Raw genomic sequence first — 16259 nt, 5'->3', positions numbered from 1 at the left:
CCCTTCCACCCCCCCAGTCTCACGGTCAGCAGGAGTCTGGTCCAGCAGCGGGAGGTCAGGAGCTGCTGGGCGCTCTGGAGCTGGCGTCAGAGCAGAGCAGGCTGTGGCCCACGCTCAGCAAGGAGCAGCAGAGTGAGCGCGTGCAGAAAGAGGAGAGCACGGTGTTCAGCCAGGCCATCCACTACGCCAACCGCATGTCCTACCTGCTGCTGCCCCTGGACACCAGCAAGAACCGCCTGCTCAACAGGTCCGGGATAGGGGATGTGGAGAGTGTTAGCAACAGCTACGTCACCAACAGGTACACCAACAGGTGGGGGACGCACACACACACACAAAACACACTCGACAACAGACAGACAAACACACCCAACAGCTTCATCACTAACAGACATGTTAAAAACAGCTTGTCAAATGGTGGGCAGTGTTGTAACATCTTACATCTTACAGTGGAACCAGCAACAAACTTATGCCAAGCGATACGACTTTAACTTTGAAGTTCAAGCACATAATGGTTGTTCCTAAGATGCCTTTGTTGTTTTTATTTAGCATTGCTGGCAGCATGGCGGAGAGCTACGACACAGAGAGCGGCTTTGAGGACGCTGAGAGCTCTGACGTGGCCAACTCTGTGGTGCGATTTATCAACCGCTTCGTAGACAAAGTGTGTAACGAGAGTGGGGTGACCAACGAGCACCTTAAGGCACTACACACCATGATACCAGGTAGGAATCTCCATTTTGTGTTTTCGGTGCTCATGTTGTGAACTTTCCTTGACAGATCAGGGTTGTATTCATTAAGCACTAAATGGAATACACAGCACTTGTCTAATAAGAAACACTTGTTTTAGTTTTCCTTTGCAAAGCGCTTTGCTACTGTGTTCCCTAATGAATATGACTCAGGTTTTCTAGAGTTCAAATTGTGTGTTAGGGGAGAGTTTTAATCAGTTTCTCTCTCTCCCTCCTGTGTTGTTCCACAGACATCGTTCAGATGCACATCGAGACGCTGGATGCAGTCCACAGGGAGAGTAAGCGACTGCCACCGATCCAAAAGGTAACCAATTCCTTATTTTACATTACGCTGGAAAAAAGCCACGCAGATCCCCGCCACAGGCCAGCCCCGCTCAACCCCCTCTCCACCAATCCCTGCTCAGTGTCACAGTGCCACGCACACGGCAGGTACGTCTGTCCCAGCGACAGCACCATGTGTGACTCACACTACTACGCCTGAGCCGTGCATGCTGGGTTGATGTAGTTCCCACCTCAGAAGCCGGGGTCTCATTCATTTGGAACTAAAATGGGAGAAAATGTTTTGAAAACGAGGTACTACCTAACTTTGTCCAATACGAACAAGAACGTGGATTTCCTGTTTCAGTACATTTTCTCCCGTTGGTGCCTACTGAATGTGGACCTGAAAGATGACTACAGCCCGAGCAGTGCATGCTGGGGGTTGTAGTTCTCAGTGACCTGTTTGACTACCACCTGCGTCACTGACTCTTGTGCCTTCAGACAGAAGGGTGCAGTTTGCTCTGGTTGTTCTGTGGAGTTTTCTGCCAGCAGTTGGAGAGGGATAGTAGCTTGGCACGGCATCATCGGCATGTCTGTTGTGTTAATGGCATCTAAGCATTGCCCTAGCATATGCATTAACCAAGAGCTCAGGGATGCCCTGTATCAGATATCAGTCCAATTGGATCTCACCTTTTGTGCGTTTTCTGTGTTTATCCCATCTTATAATTTGACCTGATCCCACCTCCCAGAATGCGCTATTTTTTTTCTCCCTGCATGAGCATTCATGTCATATGAATTCCAGTTAAATCCTCTCCCAATGAGCTGGACCTAGGGCATTAGGTGTTGCACAACAGATTATGAAATGGGTTACAAAACGAGTGCCTTAACAAATGTTCTATTATGAGTTGAGCTGCTCTGTTTGGTGTAGTTGCCCCAGCATAGGCCTCTCCAGCATCGCTGGGCACAGGAAATTATGTCATGCTCTGAGCCAGATGTTCTATTGGTCTTTAACAGAAACTGGACCTGCCGCTCTTCATACTTTGAATACCTCTCTATACATCCAAGAATGCTGTGAGATGATTTTGTGAGAAAATATACAAATGGTTGTAAACATGTTACCTCTTTTGAAGCGGAAAACCCTAAACCACTCAAAATTGCAGTTTATATTATACTAGTCTTAAGAGATTTGAATAGTTTCATATCCAACTTGTTGAGCATCAGGGATGTCTTTGCCAAGATCCCACCAGCCAATTGAGATTTAGGCAAACCGTTTATGTTATGTAACATTAACAAAAATAACAAATTGCAATCAAATGTCTCCATTTTGATATATCCGTTTTCAACTGTCTGTCGTGTGATACATTTGTGCTTCAGCATGCGATCTGGATTGACGTGTGCCATTTGTTGTGGTGAATTTGGTTTGAAATATAGAACCACCAATGTAAGGATGGCTTATATATTTGAGTTCTGTTGGACATAAAGCACTAGCAACTGCCTCCCCCCCATCCTTACCTACCTTGTCCCTCTACTCAATCTGCTTACTCTTCTCCTTCCATCAATTATCAACTCTTCTCGTTTCTTTACCCCACATCTACCTCTTCCTTATCTTCCTCTGCCCTCCCTCTCTCTTCTTGTTCAATCTCTTCCTCCTTTCCTTTTCTCTCCTTCACTCCTCCCTCTCTCTGTGCTGCAGCCCAAGCTTCTGAGGCCCATTCTTCTGGCGGGAGAGGAGCTGGTGATGGACGGCATGCGGGTGCACCTGATCTCAGACGGCCGGGAGGAGGCCACGGGGGCCTTGGGAGGTCCAGCCCTCCTCCCTGCCGAGGGGGCCATCTTCCTCACCACCTACCGCCTCATCTTCAAGGGCACGCCCAACGACCCGCTGGGTAAGAAGGTGTTGAAAACACAAACATGCACGCGCGTTAATACACACACACTTTCTCTCTAACCCTGAGTGTTGTTGTGCAGTGGGTGAGCAGGTGGTGACTCGGTCGTTCCCCATCGCCTCCCTGACTAAGGAGAAGAGGATCTCTGTCAGTCTGTCCATGGACCAGTTCATACAGGAGGGTCTGCAGCTACGCTCCTGCACTTTCCAGGTACACCTCTACCCTCCGTCCTGCCACCCTCATATCCATCACCCTACTGCCTAAACACCAGGCCCCTAGGCCTTCATAGCTTCTCCTCCCTCCACACACTCTCATTCTGCATCGTAATGCTCTCCATTTAAAATTTGACAGAACACTCATTAATTTGTGTTTTTCTGACACTCCTCCTAATATCGCCCTCCTCCTCCTGTAGCTGCTGAAGATAGCGTTTGATGAGGAGGTGGCGTCGGACCTGGCCGAGGTGTTCCGGAAGCACATGCACAAGCTCCGCTACCCACAGCACGTCCAGGGAACCTTCGCCTTCACCGTGGGCCAGAGTGGCAAGACGTTGGTCGAACACAAGACCAAGGACAAGAACCAGTCAATAAAGTAAGACCAGACCGATATAACATACACTCACGTCAACCACAAGAACCAAAACAACACTAAAAGGAAACAGGAAGAGCATACACACGCCAAACGCATTTCAACACACATCCGCGTTGTATAAAACGTCAGTACTGCTCCAGTTTTATTGTCAGTTAGCAGAGTAATGAGAAAGTGTAAATCTGTAAGACGTTTCACACCTCTCACATCCTCCACCTCAAGTACAGAACATCCATTTAAAAAATGCTTACTCACTAAAGGATGTGGGTCACGGATGACACCCCGGCACTGTAATGTGAGCTGAATATACGGCCTGCCCCAAGCAGCAGCCTCTGGAGATATAGTAGTCCACATTATTGCCCTACATTTCATAGCCGTCCTGACAGTTTAAAGAATATATCTGACGGTCTCTGATTTAAAGTCAGTGTTTGGTGTGATGTATTAATAAAAACAGGATTTATAGACTTTTTGCTAGCGAGTGTAAGTGCTTCAGTGGGTGTGAAACCTTGTTCTTGTGTAACCACCAATGGGCCATATAGCATGCAGACTGTCTAGTTCTGCTCGCTGCACACTGACTTATTTCATGCAGGGTCAGTAGAGAGGAATGCAACTTCACATCCTACACTCTATTCTGTCCACTGTCACTGCCAGACCCCCAGAGTTCCCTTTTGCTTTATCATCCCCCACTCTCTCCACTTCTCCCTCTCTCACTCTGTCTGTGTGTATCCCCCCCCCCCCCCCATCACTCCTTCCTTTTTTCTCTCTCATGTGGGGTATGAAAAGAGCATGAGCTCTGAGAGCTGGCTTCTATCTGTTGAATAATGCAGCAGTGGAAACAGTGATGGCTCCTCCGTGTTTGTCCCTGGTGTTTCCATCTCCTCCCCGAGTCGTCACGCCACTAAAAGACTCCATTCATTCACTGATATTAACCTCACGACAATGCGGGCCCAACCCCCCTGCAGCAGTGAGCAAGCTCAACTAGCAGTCTTTTAATGCATTCATTAGCTTTAATTATGCATACCGACTACCGCCGAGTCTGCATTAGGGATGTGCCTTGGATTTAATTGACCGGTTATTTAAACTTCTAAGTACCAGCTTTTGTACTTTTAAATTTATAACCAGGGTTGTATTCACTTGACATGAAATGGAAGCAAACGGGCCAAAACAGGGAGGTACAATCGAAACTTGTTCAATAAGAAACACTTGTTTTAATTTTCCGTTGCAAAGTGTTTTGCTATGGTGTGCCCAAATGAATATGACCCAGGAAGTAGACGTCATTAAGTTTTGCTTTAATTGAAGTTAACTATGTTGTGAACCCCTTTCTCTCTCTTCCCCCTCACTTCCTCACCCCTCCACCCTTCACCCTTCCTAAGAACGCTTTCCAAAAACCTGGTGAAGAGTGCCAAGAGGACGATCGGTCGACAGTATGTGACCCGGAAGAAGTACTCACCTCCCACCTGGGAGAACAGGAGCAGCCTGCAGTCAGAGCTGGACGAGGATGAGATCTCCGGTAGGACATGGTGTTGACAACTCAAGCAGCAACGTCAAGGTTTAGGGCGGCATTTTGACTTAAGATCCACGTACTCCCGTTGACATAAATACACGTCTTATGTAAAAGTCTTGAGTTGCTGTTGAATGGTCTCTACAGTGTTTGATCGTAGGTAGTAGGCCAGTGTACGCTGTCTCTGACTGTCTGTGTGTCTGCTACAGTCTCAGAGGAGTTGGACCAGGGCTCCCTCACCCTGTCTTCCACCATCCGCTCCTCGGACAGACAGACCATGAGCAACGTGGTGGAGCGTGCCTGTTGCCGTGACTACCAGCGGCTAGGACTGGGCACGCTCAGTAACAGCCTGACGCGCTCCAAGAACGAGCCCTTCCGCATCTCCACCGTCAACCGCATGTACACCGTCTGCAGGAGGTAAGTTCACGGTCCAACCGCAGATAGAATATGTTTTTACGACGGGTTCACGGTCAAATATCATGTGGGACTCCCTAAAAACACGCCACTTCGACACTCTTCATTTTTAGCAGATATCAATCGCATGGTAGGTTTATGGTCAAACCATACATGGACCATGTTTCAAGTAACTTCCTGAGTTTAGTCTCAAAGCACTGCATTCAGGTTGAATGCCGTCTTGATTCAAGTACACGTTTGATCTTAACATTTATATAAATAAACATTCAGTCATGTTACTTTGATGTGACTTGATATGCAGAGTGGGCCAATGAGCAAACTATATTTTAACACATGACATTATCTTGTGGTCATGACATCCTGCAGTGACGTGAACAGAATGTCATCTCAACCCTAACTCCCTCTGCTCTCTCGCTCTCTCTCGCTCTCTCTCTTGTTTGTTACCAGTTACCCCGGCCTGTTGATCGTGCCCCAGAGCATTCCAGACTCCACCATCCAGCGCATCTCCCGCTGTTACAGACAGAACCGTTTCCCTGTGGTGTGCTGGAGGAACTCTCGTACCAAGGCTGTGCTGCTGCGCTCTGCAGGCCTCCATGCTAAGGGAGTGGTGGGCTTCTTCAAGTCCCCCAATGCCCCCAGCGCCGGTACGACACAAACTAAAAGTTAGTTAGATGGTGTTTTAAGGGAATGACTGGGGATGTTGGGCTTTGTTTAGGAATAATAAAACACGCCAAACCACTCCAAAGCCAGCTATATCAGTAGCAATGTTATATGAAAGTATAAGAATGTGATCCAGAAAGTCTCAACTCATCAGAAACAATGAGCAAATAAACCAACACTTTAGATGCATAGAAATGCACAATGCACAGCTCATGCCCCTTACAGCTTGAGCATCATTTTTTAGTCTTCAGCATTTTATACCCAGCATGCAAATCTGCAAAAACCAGTGGTGATTGACAGTTGGGATCCTTCCCCAGGCCCCTCCCAGGCCGACTCGACCAGCCTGGAGCAGGAGAAGTACATGCAGGCGATCATCAGCTCCATGCCCTCCTACTGTGAGCCCAGTGGCAGGAACACACTCGGCGGCTTCACCTCCACTCACATGAGCACCTCAGGTAAGACACACACAGACACCAGCGTTTCTGTTAGCCTGCTAAAATCTGGCTTTTGGCCCAATTTTTTTAAATGAAAATCTAATAGAATTGACACCGGCCAATTGTCCCCCAAGAAATAACATAATCCCATTTCAAAATAACGCTTTTTAGCCAATTCATTGCTGGAAATACCAGTCGATGGAAATACATTTGACCGGTCATGCTTATCGGTCTTTTGTTTAATTTGCATAATTTAGTGGAATTAAATTGTCTTGTGTTTATTTTCGTTAGTCGATATGATTCTTATTTATCACACACACTTTTTTTGGGGGGGGGGGTCTGTAAAATAGTGCCAGAGCTGCTGCTACAGCTCCTGTTGCTGCTGGTGTGAAATGTGCTTTTATAAGCCCAATCATTGCACAACAATTCTAAATGCGATCGCATGTTAAAAAAAGTCACCATTAAAAAAAGCTACTATATTTCTCAACAGGTAATTGAAGCACCATTCAAGTGCTTAGGCAACAGTAGGCATGATTCAGCAGGTCACACACCACTTTAGAATGTGAGCTGGAGATGGAATACATTTTGAAAACATGTATACTTAATTGTGTGAAACCTTAACGTTTTACTTCATATTATGTGGCACGTCTTACCTTGCTTCAATGTAGCAGAGACAAAATCTGTTTCTATAAACGTGGAGGCATTTATTTTCTAAAGACTTCCATATGCCAATGAAACAAGTAGCCAAATGTTCTCTTTTTTTCCCAAACTGTTTTCATTGTCCAGTAGCCATAAACACAATCTGAATCATTTTATTTCATACACTCTCTCATAAGCCAGAGTTTGTGACCCTTTGCTTGTGTCTATCTCCAGACTCGTCAGATAAGCTGAGACAGCCTAAGATCGGAGCTCTGATGAAACAGGTGATGGGAGGCAAGGAGGACGTACCTGGAACTTTCAGCCGCGGAGGTGAGATTGTGGTTTTACTGTGTTTGTGTGGGTGTATGTGGTTGCGTTACTTGCATCAATTAGTTTGTAGAAACTTCCTTTGCAAGGAATGCCTTATATTTCTAGGTTTGGTTTGGGTTTGTATTGTGGCTCGCCCTACAATTACCTACCAAGGAACATTCACTGGAACTAACCCAAAAGAGGAATGGTGGTTGTTACCTTAATAATAACCAATCTCCATAGTGTATCCATATTTGGGCTTGTGTATAGCTGTGTGAAACCTTTTCCCCCTGTGGTCTATGGTGTTGGTTAATGGGCATTATCTCTGTGTCATTTGACCTCAGCTCTGGGTCAAAGGGCGAGAGTCATCTCCCTTTCTCAGCCCAGAGTTTCAGGCAAGGCCAGAAACCCCCCTGGAGGTACAGTATGCACCGACCCCCGGTTTCCCCAATCTAACCAATCAGGACTCTTAACAGTTACGTCAGTCTGTCTGCGTTGGCTGGCGTCCCCGCCCGTCGGTCCCTCTTTCCCTGTGATGTCCTAGTGTGTCTCTCTCGCTCTCAGGACTAACGTTTTGTTGTCCAATCTCTTTGTTAGGGAGATTCTCTTCTTCTTTTTAGGCATCTGTTTGCATGCTTTTCTAGTGGGCTGTCGACTCTACACACACTGCTGCAGATCGTCCTGTTTGTCCATGTTTCTGTTCTGTGTTTGATTACTACTCTGTGCTGTGAGTGGTCTGATGACTCATGTTTTCCCAGCGCTGTTTGGTTTGGAGCATCATTTTTACATATAGCCTATTTAGCAACATAGATCAATCTTATTATAGTTGTTCAATTATTCATACCGTGGTACTTTTTTTTCAGCATGGCTTTCAGTTAGTCTAGTGGTATAGAGTACAATGAATGTATCTGCCACTGCATAAATGGCTTGTGTGTGTTTAGTAATGGCAAACATGGAGAGTGCACACTGTATGTGTGTGTGATAACCCCCTCTAAAACCTCTCCCTGTGTGTGTGTGATAACCCCCTCTAAAACCTCTCCCTGTGTGTGTGTGTGTGTGTGTGTGTGTGTGTGTGATAACCCTCTCTAAAACCGCTCCCTGTGTGTGTGTGTGTGTGTGTTAACCCCCTCTAAAACCTCTTGCTTGTATGTGTGTGCTCTAGGGAAGTGGGGCAGTATCCGGGGTAGTGGGCGTCTGAGTGCCTACAACCCAGAAGTGGGGAACAGGCTGTCCAGTAAGGAGTCTCCTCAGCCCAACGGGGGCCCCAGCGAGGCCCTGTTCCTCAGACAGCAGAGGGCCTACCTCTACATCATCGGAGATAAGACACAGCTCAAAGTAACTGCCAATACACAATACTACTGTCTACTTATTTAATATTGATTGACTCAATATCCCAGAAGTCTTTGGAGGTCTTAGTGTCATTGAACCTTCAATCAATCAATCAAATGTATTTATAAAGTCCTTCTTATATCTCAAATTGCTGTATAGAAACCCAGCCTAAAACCCCAAACAGCAAGCAATGCAGGTGTAGAAGCACGGTGGCTAGGAAAAACTCCCTAGAAAGACCAGAACCTAGGAAGAAACCTAGAGAGGAACCAGGCTATGAGGGGTGGCCAGTCCTCTTCTGGCTGTGCCGGGTGGAGATTATAACATGGCCAAGATGTTCAAATGTTCATAGATGACCAGCAGGGTCAAATAATAATAATAATAATCACAGTGGTTGTCGAGGGTGCAACAGGTCAGCACCTCAGGAGTAAATATCAGTTGGCTTTTGATAGCCGATCATTCAGAGTATCTCTACTGTGCCTGCTGTCTCTAGAGAGTTGAAAACAGCAGGTCTGGGACAGGTAGCACGTCCGGTGAACAGGACAGGATTCCATAGCTGAAGGCAGAACAGTTGAAACTGGAGCAGCAGCACGGCCAGGTGGACTGGTGACAGCAAGGAGTCATCAGGCCAGGTAGTCCTGAGGCATGGTCCTAGGGCTCAGGTCCTAGGGCTCAGGTCCGAGGGCTGAGGTGAGGGAGAGAGGTAGGGAGAGAACAAGGGCAGTTCGTTGCTCCAGAGCCTTTACGTTCACCATCACACTCCTGGGCCAGACTACACTCAATCATAGGACCTACTGAAGAGATGAGTCTTCAATAAAGACTTAAAGGTTGAGACCGAGTCTGTCTCTCTCACATGGGTAGGCAGACCATTCCATAAAAATGGAGCTCTATAGGAGAAAGCTCTGCCTCCAGCTGTTTGCTTAGAAATTCTAGGGACAGTAAGGAGGCCTGCGTCTTGTGACCGTAGCGTACGTGTAGGTATGTACGGCAGGACCAAATTGGAAAGATGGGTTGGAGCAAGCCCATGTAATGCTTTGTAGGTTAGCAGTAAACCTTGAAATCAGCCCTTGCCTTAACAGGAAGCCAGTGTAGAGAGGCTAGCACTGATAAATTTTTTTGGTTTTAGTCAAGATTCTAGCAGCCTAGTTTAGCACTAACTGAAGTTTATTTAGTGCTTTATCCGGGTAGCCGGAAAGTAGAGCATTGCAGTTGTCTAACCTAGAAGTGACAAAAGCATGGATACATTTTTCTGCATAATTTTTGGACAGAAAGTTTCTGAGATTTGCAATGTTACGTAGATGGAAAAAAGCTGTCCTTGAAACAGTCTTGATATGTTAGTCAAAAGAGAGATCAGGGTCCAGAGTAAAGCCGAGGTCCAGAAGATCTCTTTGTTTCTTGGGACATAGAACAAGCATCTCTGTTTTGTCCGAGTTTAAAAGTAGGATATTTGCAGCCATCCACTTCCTTATGTCTGAAACAGTCTTCCAGGGAGGGCAATTTTGGGGCTTCACCGTTTTTCATCTAAATGTACAGCTGTGTGTCATCCGCATAGCAGTGAAAGTTAACATTATGTTTCCGAATGACATCACCAAGAGGTAAAATATATAGTGAAAACAATAGTGGTCCTAAAACGGTACCTTGAGGAACAGTTGATTTGTCAGAGGACAAACCATCCACAGAGACAAACTGATATCTTTCCGACAGAAAAGATCTAAACCAGGCCAGAACTTGTCCGTTTAGACCAATTTGGGTTTCCAATCTCTCCAAAAGAATGTGGTAATCGATGTTATCAAAAGCAACACTAAGGTCTAGTAGCACAAGGACAGATGCAGAGCCTCGGTCTGACGCCATTAAAAGGTCATTTACCACCTTCACAAGTGCAGTCTCAGTGCTATGATGGGGTCTAAAACCAGACTGAAGCGTTTCATATACATTGTTTGTCTTCAGGACAAACCTTGACCCCTGTTTGTCCCATATCATCAGGGTGGGAAGCAGGACTCGTTCCAGCAGTGGGAGGTGGTGCCCATCGAGGTGTGTGATGTGCGTCAGGTGAAGAACAGCTTTAAGAAGCTGATTAAGGCCTGTGTTCCCAGCTCAGCCACCTCTGAACCCAGCATGACCTTCCACCGCTGCCTGGAAGAGTCCGAATGGATGTGCCTGGTAATGCTCTCATTCATACAGTGTGTGTATGTTTGTTAGCGTGTGCAGCTGTAAAAGTGTATGTATTGTGCAATAGAGAGACCTATGGATGCATTTGATTTTTGTATGTTTATCCTGACTCTGCCTGCATAAGGTAATGTGTGTATGATTTAAGTGTGCTAATCATGATGTGTGTGTCCAGCTCCACAGAGTTCTGCAGGTGTCTGTCCTGGTGGTAGAGTTGTTAGACACGGGCTCGTCAGTCATGGTCAGCTTGGAGGACGGCTGGGACGTCACTACTCAGGTATAACACACGTACTCACTAAACATACTCACAATGCAAACACACCTCTCACAGCTAATGTAGGTCAACTTGTACATACATGTGATATATCGTCTCTGCCTGTGCTACCGATCTGTCTCCTCACTCCGCTGTTTAGGTAACCTATAAATTACGATCATCCTGTCTATCTGACTGTCACACCGATTCTTGGTCTCTCTCTAGGTGGTGTCTCTGGTCCAGCTTCTGTCAGACCCGTACTACCGGACCTTCGATGGCTTCCGCTTGCTGGTGGAGAAGGAGTGGCTGTCGTTTGGCCACAGGTTCAGTCATCGCGGCGCCCAGACCCTGGCCAGCCAGAGCAGCGGCTTCACACCTGTGTTCCTGCAGTTTCTCGACTGCGTGCACCAGGTATGTATGTGTGGGGGTGGGTTTTATGGTTGCAGGTGTGACAGTAAAGTGTGTGTGTGTTTGTCTAACTGGGTGTTTACATGTCAGCTACTTTACCCATATCATCTGGATTCTGCTATTTATCTGTATAGGTGTGCATCTGTGTGTCTGAGTAAACATGTGCGTGTGTTTACCTGAGTGTGACAGTGAATTTCTTTCTTTTTTTCCCGGCCAGTGATGTGGACTCGCATGTGTGATGCGTCTCTGGCAGAGGGTTTCAATAGTCCTGTCTGTATTTATGATCCCAGCTTCACAATGGCTTGCTCTATTTAACCCCCTGTTACACAGGGACATACACTGCGTGTACAAAACATTAGGAACACCTTCCTAATATTGAGCTGCTTGACGGTTTGCACTCAGAACAGCATCAATTTAACAGGTGACACTAATAAGGGATCGTAGCTTTCACCTGGTCAGTCATGGAAAGGGCAGGTGTTCCTAATATTTTGTACACTCAGTGTTATATGGGTTGTCGTTCCCACAATGAGTGCCTTTTGCGTCCCTTTGATATTTTAAGTAGAAATTGTACACAAATATTGAATTTTAAAATCCTATTATATTAAATGAAGTGTCCTTGAATATTGACCAAATGGAAAAATCAATACATTTTGTGCGTCCTCCGACTTGTAAGGAAGCTTTTTACCCACTCAATCACAATATCATTGTAAAACACTAGTTACTTTTGTTGCTTTGATAGTCATTTCTAAAGACGATTAATTTGAAGGTCAACCCTGCTACGTGAACGCTCTTTTTAGTATGGTGGGGGGTGGGAAAGGAATCAGGCCCTTGAAATTGAGCTCAGGTGCATCCTGTTTTCATTGATCATCCTTGAGATGTTTCTACAACTTGATTTGAGTCCACCTGTGGTCAATTCAATTGATTGGACATAATTTGGAACACATCTGTCTATATAAGGTCCCACAGTTGACCGTGCATGTCAGAGCAAAAACCAAGCCATGAGGTCGAAGGAATTGTCCGTGGAGCTCAGAGACAGGATTGTGTCGAGGCACAGATCTGGGGAAGGGTACCAAAACATTTCTGCAGCATTGAAGATCCCCAAGAACACAGTGGCCTCCATTATTCTTAAATGCATGAAGTTTGGAACCACCAAGACCCTTCCTAGAGCTGGCCGCACTGAGAAATTGGGGGAGAAGGGCCTTGGTCAGGGAGGTGACCAAGAACCCAATGGTCACTCTGACAGAGCTCCAGAGTTCCTCTGTGGAGATGGGAGAATCTTCCAGAAGGACAACCATCTCTGCAGCACTCCACAGGCCTTTATGGTAGAGTGGCCGAAATGGAAGCCACTCCTCCGTAAAAGGCACATGACAGCCAGCTTTTCGTTGCCAAAAGGCACCTAGAGGACTTTCAGACCATGAGAAGCAAGATTCTCTGGTCTGATGAATCCAAGATTGAACTCTTTGGCCTGAATGCCAAGAGTCACGTCTGAAGGAAACCTGGCACCATCCCCTCGGTGTTGCTGCCACCCATGCTGTGGGGATGTTTTTCAGCAGCAGGGAAAGGAAGACTAGTCCGGATTGAGGGAAAGATGAACGGCGCAAGTACAGAGATCCTTCATAAAAACCTGCTCCAGAGCGCTCAGGACCTCAGAGTGGGGCCAAGGTTCACATTCCAACAGGACAACAACCCTAAGCAGATAGCCAAGACAATGCAGGAGTGGCTTCGGGCCAGGCCTCTCAATGTCCTTGAGTGGCCCAGCCAGAGCTCGGACTTGAACCCAATCGAACATCTCTGGAGAGACCTGAAAATAGCTGTGCAGTGATTCTCACCGTCCAACCTGACAGCTTGAGAGGATCTGCAGAGAAGTATGGAAGAAACTCCCCAAATACAGGTGTGCCAAGCTTGTAGTGTCATACCCAAGAAGACTCAAGCCTGTAATCGCAGCCAACGGTGCTTAAACATAGTACTGAGTAAAGGGACTGAATACTTATGTAAATGTGGTATTTCAGTTTTTTATTTTTCATACATTTGCAAAAATGTCTTAACCTGTTTTTACTTTGTAGTTATAGGGTATTGTGTGTAGATTGAAAAATTATTTAATCCATTTTAGAAGAAGGCTGTAAACAAAATCTGGGAAAAGTCCAGGGGTAGGAATACTTTCCAAATGCATCCTACCTGAGTTCTTTGCGGAAGAGTTCTGAAATCTGCCACACCCCGATTGAATCAGCTTTTGTCTTTTCGGAGGAGAAAAGTATATACACGTTTAAAAACAATATGCTACTTCTTTCACAACTAGCTATCGTTTGTTATATCACGTAATTCGCAGATGACGCGTGAGTGGAGAGGAGAGTCTTAATTTCAATTTCTCCTCGCAGTTTCTCCTCGGTGACCTTTGACCTTTTTCTAAAGGAGGCGAGAGAGGACGCAGGAGTGCGCAAATCCAATTGAGGAAGGGCCAGTGAATGTTTGATCAAGAAGTTGAGCAGTAAACACAGGAAGGGCAACTGACGTGTTACCTTAAATCCTGTCCCCCTTCAGATCCACCTGCAGTTCCCCATGGAGTTTGAGTTCAGTCAGTACTACCTGAAGTTCCTGGCCTACCACTACGTGTCCAACCGCTTCAGAACCTTCCTACTCGATTCGGACTACGAACGTATTGAGCTCGGTGAGCATTTTATCCGTTCTACGCATAAGGGCAGGAGTTTTACCTTATCAGATGGCCTCCAGATTCAGGTTACATGGTTAGGAGAAACTCCAGACCCCATAGATACTATCTGAATTCTTAGAAGTAGGTTATTTCAGTACACGTTTGGGTATGTGAGTGTGACTTATATGCCAGGTGAGTGATTGGGTTCAGTGAGTTGATGAATCTTCTGTCTGTGTTAAGGGGTTCTGTACGAGGAGAAGGGGGAGAGGAAGAACCCGCAGGTGTGTAAATCAGTGTGGGATTACATTGACCGGCTCAACAAGAAAACACCTATCTTCTTCAACTACATGTTCTCACCAGAGGATGAGGAGGTGAGTGAGCCTGGAACACAACTGGGTTACATTAGACTGCCCCCTGGTGGTGAAGTTCACTGAAAATCCAAGTGGCTATCACACATTTTTAATCAAGTGGAGGTTTGGTTTTACGATCTTAGACTTGACCTAAGATTTACTAGCCGATCTTGAAGTTAGAATTATTACTTTTAATTACATGTACATTTTGTGGTAACAAAAATTAATTCATGTGGTCCCCAGGTGCTGCGGCCGTACAGCTTCATCTCCAACCTGAAGGTGTGGGACTTCTACACAGAGGAGACGCTGTCTGAGGGCCCGTCTTACGACTGGGAGCTGGTGCAGAGGGGCCGGCAGGAGAGGCTGGCTGAGGAGGTGCCTGACAAACCAGACACCACCACCCCCAAATCACAGCGACACATCGTCTGGCCCTGCTACGACAGCCGCAGCCGAGTGGTACCCGACGCCATCACCAAACTGCTGCAAGTTAGTGGAGATTACTTACACATTACGTACCATCGGTATACTGCTGTATACTGTATAACCCTAACTTGTTGTATAAATTCTCATACATGAATCTGACTTGCTCTGTGTATTCTGTCCTAGGACCTGCAGAGTCTGGAGGCTGAGTTGGGGCTGCCACCAGAGAAATGGAAGGACACTTGGGACAAGATCAAGGCCAACCAACGGGCCGAGGCCAAGCTGGAGAACAGGGTGAGAAACGCTGGACAACCAGAAGCTAACCTAGGATTTCACTAGCTATTAGGATGCCATCCTTCTGACAATTTAACTTAGACACTTACTTAGACTTTTTGAAAATAACTTCTTGTAGATTTATAGTAATGTGTTCTACTGACCTCTTGTGGAAACTATTTGTGTTTTATTGAATAGATTAGCCCTCCCTAATCTAACCAGAGGATATCCCCCTGTATTTTCTTGCTCTTCCTCCGTTCTCTCACTCTTTCAGCCGTCGTTCAACAGCTCCTTGCTGATGTCGTCCAACCTGAGTCACCAGCGGCGGTCTCAGGGGGTGTACCTTCCGGAGAGTGGGGTGGGCTCCTCCATTAACCTGGCCATGGACCGTGAGACCAGCACCACCTCCACCCCTGTGGCTGGGCGCCCCAGCACCAGCACCCTATACAGCCAGTTTCAGAGTACGGAGAGTGAGAACAGGTCTGTACCCCCACCCTTATCGCTGCCCCAGCAACACATTACCCCTCGGTGTGTTATGAAAGTGGCTGACTGGGTTTCCTCTACCTTTGACTCCCAGGAGTTTTGAGGGCATCCTGTTTAAGAAAGGTGCATTGCTGAAGCCATGGAAACCCCGCTGGTTTGTGCTGGACAAGACCAAACATCAGGTAAGAGGAGGAAGGTGGACCATGATACTGATGGTGATTGTTACTGTGGTGGTGATGATAATGATCTCTCTCTCTCTAGCTGAGATACTATGAGACCAGGCAGGACAAGGAGTGTAAGGGGGTGATTGAGCTGGCGGAGGTGGAGTCCGTCATTCCAGGCACGCCCACCATGGGAGCGCCCAAAAACATAGAGGAGAAAGCCTTCTTCGATGTGAGTTACCAGAGCCCTCAGGGTGATCTTTTTTATGACATGTAATGATCAGTGAATGCGTTTGCTAAATGACTAAAATGTAAATCTACGAGGTAACTTAAGAATGGTCAC

General features: G+C 46.5%; 1 protein-coding gene across 13 annotated transcripts in view; it reads left to right on the top strand.

Moving 5' to 3' along the window:
• Positions 1-16259, top strand: part of LOC109896697 (myotubularin-related protein 5-like) — a 76823-nt gene that overhangs the window by 58054 nt on the left and 2510 nt on the right. For 6 of the 13 annotated variants that reach the window (XM_031831701.1, XM_031831698.1, XM_031831695.1 and 3 more), the window contains 23 exons: positions 18-310; positions 547-719; positions 974-1047; positions 2695-2887; positions 2970-3097; positions 3300-3475; positions 4846-4982; positions 5183-5390; positions 5835-6049; positions 6365-6502; positions 7355-7450; positions 7774-7848; positions 8592-8764; positions 10739-10915; positions 11097-11198; positions 11400-11585; positions 14121-14247; positions 14470-14600; positions 14823-15065; positions 15186-15293; positions 15547-15752; positions 15850-15937; positions 16017-16148. In XM_031831701.1, the coding sequence (XP_031687561.1) occupies positions 18-310; positions 547-719; positions 974-1047; positions 2695-2887; positions 2970-3097; positions 3300-3475; positions 4846-4982; positions 5183-5390; positions 5835-6049; positions 6365-6502; positions 7355-7450; positions 7774-7848; positions 8592-8764; positions 10739-10915; positions 11097-11198; positions 11400-11585; positions 14121-14247; positions 14470-14600; positions 14823-15065; positions 15186-15293; positions 15547-15752; positions 15850-15937; positions 16017-16148 (3579 nt within the window). The remainder of the gene's footprint in view (positions 1-17; positions 311-546; positions 720-973; positions 1048-2694; positions 2888-2969; positions 3098-3299; positions 3476-4845; positions 4983-5182; positions 5391-5834; positions 6050-6364; positions 6503-7354; positions 7451-7773; positions 7849-8591; positions 8765-10738; positions 10916-11096; positions 11199-11399; positions 11586-14120; positions 14248-14469; positions 14601-14822; positions 15066-15185; positions 15294-15546; positions 15753-15849; positions 15938-16016; positions 16149-16259) is intronic. The other 7 variants (XM_031831703.1, XM_031831696.1, XM_031831692.1 and 4 more) reach the window with 6 other exon arrangements.

This window comes from Oncorhynchus kisutch, linkage group LG9 (genome assembly GCF_002021735.2).
Source record: "Oncorhynchus kisutch isolate 150728-3 linkage group LG9, Okis_V2, whole genome shotgun sequence".
Taxonomy (NCBI): Eukaryota; Metazoa; Chordata; class Actinopteri; order Salmoniformes; family Salmonidae; genus Oncorhynchus; species Oncorhynchus kisutch.
The sequence above is the reverse complement of the archived record's forward strand: the minus strand, read 5'-3'. Positions and strand labels throughout refer to the sequence as shown.